At 43.9% G+C, this 10,322-nt stretch overlaps 1 protein-coding gene across 2 annotated transcripts in view; it reads left to right on the top strand.

The window, feature by feature from the left end:
• Nucleotides 1-6,339: 6,339 nt before the first annotated feature.
• The window catches only part of SLC5A10 (solute carrier family 5 member 10), a 56,307-nt gene continuing 52,324 nt past the window's right edge, over nt 6,340-10,322 (top strand). The window contains exon 1 of one of the 2 annotated variants that reach the window (XM_038537073.1): nt 6,340-6,509. In XM_038537073.1, coding sequence (XP_038393001.1) covers nt 6,396-6,509 — 114 coding nt within the window. In that variant the 5' untranslated portion in view covers nt 6,340-6,395. The remainder of the gene's footprint in view (nt 6,510-10,322) is intronic. The other variant, XM_038537072.1, reaches the window with a different exon arrangement.

Below are 10,322 nucleotides of genomic sequence, written 5' to 3'. Positions count from 1 at the left end.
AACTAACTCCATTCACAGATTACCTAATATCATATATAGAAAATCCTTAAAAAAAAAAATTCCTGAAGAATCCACACCAAAACCCTATTAGCGCTAACAAGTTCAGCAAAGCTGCAGGATGTAAGACCAACAACCAACAGTTGTGTTTCTATACACTAGAAATAGTCAAGAGTCTTCTCTGCCTCCCAGCACCTATATGCCTTATACACTCCTTACATAAGACCCCTGTGGGGCTAACCAAGGTTTGAATTGGCTAATCTGGCCCTATGCTGAGAACCCTAAAGCATTCCGGCCGTGGACCTAGTGACTAATGATGTTGAGGGTCTTTCATGTACCTTTTGGCCATTTGTTTATCTATTTGGGTCTTGTGCCCATTATAACTGGATTATTTCTTTGTTTTGTTTTGCTTGCTATTTAGTTGTATGAGTTCTTTATATATTTTGGGTATTAACTTCTTATCAGATAAAGGCTTGAAAATGTTTTTTCCCCATTTTACAGGTTGTTTTTTTAGTTTGTGATTGTTTCTTTTACTGTGAAGAAACCTTTTAGTTTGATGTAGTCCCACTTATTTTTTATTTTGTTGCTTATGTTTTAGGTGTCATGTCCAAAAATCATTGCCAAGAGCCATGTCAAGAGGTTTTTTTCCCCTACATTTTCTTCTAGGAGTCTCATGGTTTTGGATCTTATATTTAAGTCTAATCCATTTTAGGTTAATTTTTGTGACTGGTGAAAAATAGGAGTCTAGTTATATTCTTTTATATGTGAATGTCCAACTTTCCAGCACCATTTATTAAAGAGACTGTCTTTTCCCCATTACATATTCTTGGCTCCCTTGTCAAATATTAGTTGACCATATTTACTTGAGTTTATTTCCGGGCTCTTAGTTCTGTTCCATCAATGTATTTGTCTGTTTTTATGCCAGTACCATACTGTTTTGATTACAATGTAATTATAATTATAAATTATAGTATAGTTTGAAATTAGAAGTGTGATGCCTCCCACTTTATTCTTCTTTTTCAGAATTTCTTTGACTATTTGGTGTCTTTTGTGCTTCCACATAAATTTTAGGACTGTCTTTTCCTACTTCTTTAAAAGAAAAGATACCATTGGAATCTTGATAGGGATGGCATTGAATCTAGAGATGGCTTTTGGTAGTATTGAGATGCTAGTAATATTACTTCTTTCAATCCATGAACATGGGATATCTTTCCATTCATTTGTATCTTCTTCAATTTCTTTCATCAATGTTTTAATTTTCAGAGTAGAGCTCTTTGATCTCATTGGTTAAATTTATTCCTAAGTATTTTATTTTTTTTTTGATGCTATTGTGGATGAATTTTGTAAAGTTTCTCTTTCAGATAATTCATTGTTAACATATAGAAATACTACTTTTTTTTTTAATTTTTATTTATTTATGATAGTCACAGAGAGAGAGAGAGAGAGAGGCAGAGACACAGGGAGAGGGAGAAGCAGGCTCCGTGCACCGGGAGCCCGATGTGGGATTCGATCCTGGGTCTCCAGGATCGCGCCCTGGGCCAAAGGCAGGCGCTAAACCGCTGCGCCACCCAGGGATCCCTGTTTTTTTATGTTAATTTTGTATCCTGCAACTTTACTGAATTTGTGATTAGATCTAACCCTTTTTTGATGGAGTCTTTAGGATTTTCTATATATAAAATCATATCATTTGCAAATATAGATAATTCTACTTCTTCCTTTCCAATGCTGATTTTTTATTTCTTTTTCTTGCCTGACTGCTCTGGCAAGGACTTCTAGCACTGTGGTGAATTGGATTGGTCAAAGTGAGCCCTGTTGTCTTATTCCTTAGAGGAAAAGCTTTCAAACTTTCATCATTGAATCTGATGTTAACTGTGGGCATATCATGTATGCCCTTTATTATGTTGAGAAAGTTCTTGTTGTCCTAATTTGTTGAGTTTTTATCATGAATGGAAGCTGAATGTTATCAAATGCTTTTTCTGCATCCACTGAATGATCATAGGATTTTTTTCCTTTTGTTCTATTAATGTGATGTAGCACACTGATTGATTTGCATATGTTGAACCATCCTTGCATTCCATGTAGAAATCCCAATTGATCATGGTGAATGATCTTTTTAATGTGCTCCTAAATTCCATTTGCAAGTATTTTCTTGAGAATTTTTGTGACTATATTCATTAGTGATGTTGGTCTGTATTTTTTCTTTTCTGGTAGTGTCTTTTTCTGACTTTGAAATCAGAATGTCGGCCTAATAAAATGAATTTGGGAATATTTCCTCTTCCTTTTTTGGAAGAGTTTGAGAAGGATTGGTGTTGATTCTTTAAATGTTTGGCAAAATTCAGCAGTAAAGCCATCTATCTGGTGCTGGGTTTTTCTTCATTTGGAGCTTTTTGATTCCTGATTCAATCTCCTTAGTAGTGATTGGTTTATTCAGACTTTCTGTCTTCCTGATTCAATCATGGTGGTTTGTATGTTTCTAAGAATTTTTTTGGTCATTTTCTTCTAGGCTGTCCAGTTTGTTGGTGTGTAATTTTTCATAGTAGCTTCTTATGATCCTTTGTATTTCTAAGACATCAGTTGTACTGTTTCATTTTTCATTTATAATTTTGTTGGTTGGATCTCCTCTATTGTTTTCCCTGGTTAACCTAGATAAAGTTTCATCAATTTTGTTTATCTTTTCCCAACCAACTCTTAGCTTAATTAATCTTTTCTATTGTTTTTTTGTTTTCTCTTTCATTAATTTTTCTCTAATCTTTATTATTTCATTCCTCCTGCTAACCTTGGGCTCAGTTTATTCTTTTTCTCGTTCCTTGAGGCATGGTGTTAGGTTGTTTATTTAGGATCTTTCTTACTTATTTTTAAAAAGTTTTATTTTAATTCCAGTTATTTAACATATAGTGTTACATTAGTTTCATGTGTACAGTATAGTGATGCAACAATTCCGTATATCACCCAGTGTTCATCATACTTACTTCTTAATGTAGGCATTTGTTGCTTTGAAGTTCTCTTTTAGAACTGATTTTGCTGCATCTCATAAGTTTTGGTATGTTGTATTTCCATTTTCATTTGTTTCAAGATACTTTTTTATTTCTCCTTTAATTTCATCTTTGATCCATTGTCGTTTAGGAGACTGTTCTTTAATTTCCATGTATTCATGAATTTTTTGGGTATTCTTTTCATTATTGATTTCTAGTTTCATACCATTGTGGTTAGAGAAGATACTTGGTATGAATTCAGTTTTCTTGAATTTGCTGACTTGTTTTGTCTAATATAAGTTGTTTTGTCTAATATGTTTGGTCTAGCATATGGTCTATTCTAGAAACTGTTTCATGTGCACTTGAGAAGAATATGCATTCTATTATTGTTAGACATAGTGTTCTGTGTATGTTAGGTCCATTTGGTTTGTAGTGTTGTTCAAACCGTATGCTGTTTCTTTATTGATTCTCTGTCTTGATGATCTATCCATTGTTGGAGTTGGGCATAAAGTCCCAACTATTATTGTATTGCTGTTTATTTGAAAAGAAACTTCTTAATGGATACAGGATTTTACCTTGGCTCAGTACATTTATACATAATACCAAGACCACCAAAGCCTTTTAAATCTCAGAAATCTATTTTTATCAAGGTAAAATATACATAATGTAAAATTAATAATTTTAAACATTTTAAAGTATACCATTCAGTGGCCCTTAGATAGCTTCAGGATGGGAACAAGACATCAGAAAGACCAAGGTATGATGAGAAGTCTGGAACTTTTAGCCTTGAGTTAATTAATCCTTGCTGGCCAGTGATTTAATCCATAATGCCTGGGTGATGAAATTTATGTAAACATCCCTACATGATGAATAGGGTTCAGGGAGCTTTCAGGTTGGTGGACACACCCATGTACTGGGACCCTTTTGGATCTCACTCTATGTACCTCTCCATCTGGCTGTTCATCTGTACATTTATAATAATCTTTATCATATATATACTGATAATTGTAAGTAAAACATTTCCCTGAATTCTGTAAACCATCTAGCAAATTATGAAATCTGAGAAGGGGATTGTGGGAACTTCCAACATTTATAGATGGTCAGTCAGAAGAGTAAGACTCTTTAAGAACTTAGACTGTGGGGTCTTCGCTAACTTGGGTAAGTCATGGCAGAATTGAATCAAATTGTAGGACACCTAGTTGGCATCCAGGGAGATGGAGAATTCATTGGTGTGGGGAAAAAAATACCCACACATTTGGCATCAGCGGTGGTGTTGGAAAACATGACATAGGAGTTTCCTCTTGGGATGGATGCAGCTTAATGATATGGCTGGCTTCTTGGCTGGGCAGTCCCATTCATTCCTGTCCTGGGTGAGTTGGGCCAGAAGACTTTGATCTGAGTGCGGTCATGTTGGGTAGGATGGGGTGGGAATATGGAATGTGATTGGGCTTAAGTGTGGAATTTCTCATGTCTTTCACTGCTGTCCTCTCCCTGTCCTTGTGACCATCCACTCCTTGTGACCTCTAGTCCCCAGAACTTGTTACCATAGGCAGGCAGTTTTATCCCTAATGGTTTATTTCCTTCTGAGACCCAGGCTGAGGAGAGGGGACCAAAGACTATTTTTCAACCTCTTTATCTTTAGGAGACTGCTTTAATAAATTTCGATAGTATCCAGTTGGGTCCTTCTGGTATAAAATGATCTTTTGATTCACGATATGCTTCTAGCAATGGCTTGGAAAGTAAACACCATTGGAGAGGCTAGCTGGCTGACGGTGTGGGTAGTTGGGGAGGGGGCAATGTGCGCCTGCCTGAATTTACTATACACAGTGACTTAGTTGCTCTGCCGTGTCTAGTTTTGCATGTAATCTTTAAACAGTCTACCTCGGGTTACCAAGTAACAGGTGCAGTTGGGTTTTTGCAGGTCAGTATGTTCCCAGCTCACTGCTCACTCATTAACACTTCTAGAAGAGCTGCGTGTCCCGGTTAAACTCCAAATACTTTGCAAAGCCACGGGCAGTGTCGGAGACATCCACCAGGCTGTGGATAATGATTTCATTAGTGAGTAAGCATCTGAGACTCTATGGGTTCCAGTGGAACCAGAGCCATCATTATCACCAATGGGGAACATCTGGGGTCAGATCTGGAGGGCTGAATCCCAGCTCTGCCCCTGACATGGCCAGATGACAGATGGCTTAGCCTCCTGGCCTCCATTCCTTGACTGTGATATGATGTCACCTACTCTGAGTGAGCGACAAAATGTGACAGCATGCAGAAAGGCGAAGCATTGTCCTTAGCTCCTGGCAGGCAACTGCTGGATGTGTCCCTCCGTGGACGTCCTGAGGAGACCACGGAGACCTGAACAGAGATGGTCACAACGAGGGGCTTGAGATTGTTTCAACTGGTCTAGAAAAAGAAAGCAAAAATGAAACTGTGAAACTTCCCAAAGACTTTCAGTGGTTAAGAGTATTTAATAATAAGGAAAAAGAAAGCAGAATATTTGGCAACAGGCCTTTATTGTCCAAATCTGGGATGTTCTGGGGCCGAGACTCTTGTGGCTGGAAGTGAACCACATGATGCAAGAGTCATCATCCCAAGCCTCTCTAAGTCCACTCATGGCCTAACAGCCACAGGACATGGTTGCCCACCACAGTGGTGTCCCCAGACGTGAGACATCTGTCTCCAACCTTCCATGCTTCTTATACAAATTATTTTATTTTTTTTTAAGATTTTATATTTTATTCATGAGAGACACAGAGAGAGAGGCAGAGATACAGGCAGAGGGAGAAGTAGGCTCCCTGCAGGGAACCCAATATGGGACTTGATCCAGGGACCCCGGGGTCACGACCTGAGCCAAAGGTAGATGCTAACCATTGAGTCACTCAGGTGCCCCTTCTTATACAAATTAAATAAAGGTCAAGCCACACATCAGGTAACTGAGCCCTTTCTCGGACTATTCTGTTTGCCTTTGGATGCACTAAACTGCCTATCTATCTATCTATCTATCTATCTATCTATCTATCTATCTATCTATCTATCATCTATCTATCTATTTATTTATTTATAAAGTATTTTGAGCAGGCTCCACACCCAACATGAGGATCGAACTTGCAACCCTGAGATCAAGAGGCACATACTTTACCGACTGAGCCCACCAGGTGCCCCCTAACTCCCTTTATTTTTCCCAAACCTCCTCTGAGTTTAGGGGGGACTCTCCCCCTTTCTCACAGTCAGGATTTGCTTCCCGCTGGGGGGCAGAGGACACCCTGGCTGCAGTTGGAAGCAGCTTCCCTGCACGCGGCTGCCTTGTGGGCTGGAGATGCCACCATCCCGGCTCGGTTTAATGATCAATTTACTGCCTGCCGGGAAGCCCTTTCTGACCCGGTCCAGCCTCAGTTCCTCTTACTCAGAGCTGGTGTCTGCTGCAGAATGACGGCTGACAACTCCACCGGCGACCCACATGCTCCCCGGCCGCAGCTGAGCATCACCGACATCATCGTCATCACCGTGTATTTCGCTCTGAATGTGGCCGTGGGCATATGGGTGAGAGGCCCGCGGGGGGCGGCCGGCCAGGGTGGGCACTGGGGCTGGGAACCCGGCATCGTCTCTCCTGGAGGCCTGAGGTCTGCTGGGGTCCTCCTCCCGGCCCTGGGGTGGATTTGTCCAAGACTTTGACCTAGTCCCTTTCTCTTTGGGCAGTGGCTGCTCAGTGTCCAAGGTGAGGAAGAGGAAGTCCTCTCCAGTGGGCAGGCGGGGCGGTGTGTGGGAAGCTCGCTGGGCTTTCGCTCGGCCGACAAGCTGGGTATCCAGTACCGTGTCCTCCTCCCAGCCTCTGTCTCCTCCGTCAGATGGGCCTACGGTGTGAACATCTGCGCAGCTGCTCCCACACCGGCTGGGTCAGGATCCAGAGAAGGGGAGGGGCACACAGAGCCTGGGGACCATTATTTTCTTTTATTTTAAATATTTTATTTATTCATGAGAGACAGAGAGAGAGAGAGAGAGAGAGAGGCAGAGACATAGGCAGAGGGAGAAGCAGGCTCCACACAGGGAGCCCTATGTGGGACTTGATCCAGGGTCTCCAGGATCACACCCTGGGCTGAAGGCAGCACTAAACCTCTGAGCCACCCAGGGATCCCCAGGACCTTTATTTTTAAAAGGACTGTGTCCACCAGCCTAGTCTAGTTCCTGAGACAGCTTCTCTCACCTTCGATGAGGAAGAGAAGTGATTTAGGCCATCACAGACTCCAGCAGCAGTGAGGCCACTGCTATGCAGGCCCTGTGCTCATCACCGGGTCCCCACAGCCCCGTTTACAGATGAACCCCAGTGCTCTGGGGTCTGGGACTTACCCAGTGAACCCCAAGTCCTTGTGCATAGGGGAGGAGAGGTTCCTCCTGTCTACTCATAATGCTGACCTTGGAGGACTACGTGGCAGGGAGGTGAACACAAAACCAGCTTTGGGTTTGCAGAAGCCAGGCCCTTCCTCCTTGTCTTCAGAGCTCCCCAGGCTAGCGTCCCTGAGCCATGGTACATGGTGGTCTCATCCACGGGGGGAGAATGAGTATCCTTTTTTATCCACTCCAGCCCCTGATTTAAGCCCGAGTGCCAGAGGCAAGAATGTCACATTCCCAGCTCTGGCATCCTAAAAAGCCGCTCAGCATTCTGGGCCTTGGGGTCTTGATCTCTAAGACGGACTCAGCACCTACTTCATCCCAAGCCCCGAGTGCCTGAGTCAGAGGAGTTCTGCTACCCAAGGTGCCTACATGGGCTCGGATTCTGCTGCTGCTGCTGTTGGTTCTATAGCAGGAATGGTGTGACGGTGCTGGGGGCGCTGGGGTCAGGGGTGGTGGCAGCAGGAGTAATTGGAGTTGATTCTTAGGTGGCGGAATAGTAAACCACAGGCAGGTCAGGGCTGGTGGTCGGGACCGCTGGCTTCTAGTCCCCACTCTGGGTACTCGGAGTAAGTTACTTAACCTCTCTGGGCACGTCTCCTGAAATACGCAGTGCAGATCTGTGCAGCCCACTTCTCATGGCCATTCCAAGGAGCACAGGGGGCCAGTGGATGGGAAAATCTGTTGCCAGCCATAGCACGCTGTTTCTGGGTGAGCCGGTGGCTGGGAATTCAGGGGAGGGGCTGCCAGCGACAGAGGCTTTCTGGAGGAGGTGAGGCGATGGCCAGGTGTTGGAGGTCAGCAAGCTCCGAAGAGGGAAGAGGAGTGGGGAGAAGGCCTTCCTGGCCAGCATGGCTGGGGAGATTTAGTTGGACGCACACATCTCAGAAAATGTTTTGGGCATCTGAGCCACCCGGTGATTGGGGCCCATCGGCCTCAGTGCCCGGGCCCCACCTCCCCCAGCTTGGCTGGTGCCGTGGGCCATGAGGCTGTGGGAGTTCTGGCCTGTCCCTCCAAGCAGGCCAGGCTGGCCCAGCTCGGTGCTGCTGGCCGGATGGCTGTGAGCATATGCAGCAAAGAACAGAGCCAGACGAGAAGGGTGCCAGAGCCAGATTGTGGGTGTTCATCACTCAAATGCAGATGGGACAAGCTGGGTTGGACAGGTGCACCTGCCAAGGTGCTCTGACATTGCGATTAGGAGAACCTGGGGGAGGAGGACCTTTAAGGAGGTGAACCTGGATGAGGAACCTTGAGCTGAGCCTTTGCATCTATTAGGGTCTCTGTTAACAAGTGACAGAAAACCTAGATCGGATGAGCTCGAACAACGAAGGAAATGTAATAATGTCCATCTTGAAAAGTCCAACAATAGATAAGGCTTCAGGCACAGTAGGATCCAGGGGTTCACAGCATCATCAAGGCTATGGGTGCATTTCACTTGGCTTTCTCAGCCTCCACCCACGTGTGGCATTGTCCTGAGCCCAGTTTCCTGCACTGATGCCCAAACTGTCTGCTCAGCCTGGGTTCAGATCCTGACTCCATCACTTGCCACTCTCAGCTCTAAAAGTCTTGACTTCCTCATAGGTAATAAAACACTGCATACAAATAAAGCACTTGGAATCAACTCTGCTGCCAAGGGGCACTCAGTGAATATTAACTAGGTACACGTGGCTGCCAGCATCCCCAGAGCCTTGGCATCCTCCTCCACCTCCTAGGAGGCCAGGAGCCATCCCAGCTTAAGTCCTCAACTGCCCTGAACCAGGTGTGACAGCAAAGGAATATCATAGGTCCCAAGGCTTAGATGAGTCAGGACTCTTGGAGCTCAACACTGGGTCTGGATCACTCAAGCCAATTGCCAGGAAGAAATGAGACCCCTTCAGGAAGGGAAAGGGCAAGAAGGAGGCAATTGGCAATGCCCACCATATCCTTGGAAGACGAGGAGATGTTAGGAAAAATCACGGGTTAAGAACAGAGCTGCTCTCGAAGTTGCACAGTGCACAGCCTACACAGCTGGATGTGACCATCCTGGCCAAGACTCCTGGAACCTTCATATAGTACTGCATTCACTGTGGCTGGATCATAGCTCACAGAAACTGATGGGAGTTCAGGTGGGAGAAAAGCAAGCAGGACTCATACCAAAAGCTTTGAATGACAGATGCAATCAATTCAAGAGAACCATCTTAAATATGATGGGGGGTGTGTGTGCAATTAAAGTCAGGTAGAAAGAGGCCTGTATATCAGTTGAGATTGTGTGATCCAGCCTTACGTTAGGATATGTATGCTTTGAAAAAAGAATGCAAAATATATAAATACACCTGCTGTGTTTTTCTTTTCAAATGTCTTCTGTCCTCAAGTTCACCTCTTTTCATTTTCTCCTGTCCAGATAGCACTTAGTGAGGCCTTGAAAAATCCATAGAATCACTGACCCTTATTGGTCACCTCCTAGGTACCAGTCACCATTGTCAGACTGTTACGAGTATTAACTCATTAAACCTCATAGAAGCCTATGAGGGAAGAACTTTTATTAGGCCCATATTACAGATGAGGAAACCGAGGCACCAGTGAGGTAACTTGCCCAAGATCACATAGCCAAGAAGCAGAGAAGCTGGGATTTGCTCCCAGGCACTCTGATTTCAGGTTTTTAAAAATTATATTATGGAGCACAAAATTCCATACTCCTTCCAAAACAAAAGGTATACAGGAATACTTGAGTGATAATTCTTTGAAATGTATCAGAGATTAAAATATTAGAAGTAAGAGAGGGTGTTGAGTAGCTCAGTTGGTTAAGTGTCCAACTCTTGGTTTTGGCTCAGGTCATGATCTCAGGGTCCTGGGATCGAGCCCCCGTGTCATGTCAGGCTCTGGGCTCCATGCTCAGCAGGGAGTCTGCTTGGGATTCTCTCTTTCCATCTGTCTCTTCCCCTCCCCCTACTCCATGCTTGCTCTCTCTCTCAAATAAATAAAATCTTG

This window comes from Canis lupus, chromosome 5 (genome assembly GCF_011100685.1).
Source record: "Canis lupus familiaris isolate Mischka breed German Shepherd chromosome 5, alternate assembly UU_Cfam_GSD_1.0, whole genome shotgun sequence".
NCBI classification, from domain to species: Eukaryota; Metazoa; Chordata; class Mammalia; order Carnivora; family Canidae; genus Canis; species Canis lupus.
The sequence above is the reverse complement of the archived record's forward strand: the minus strand, read 5'-3'. Positions and strand labels throughout refer to the sequence as shown.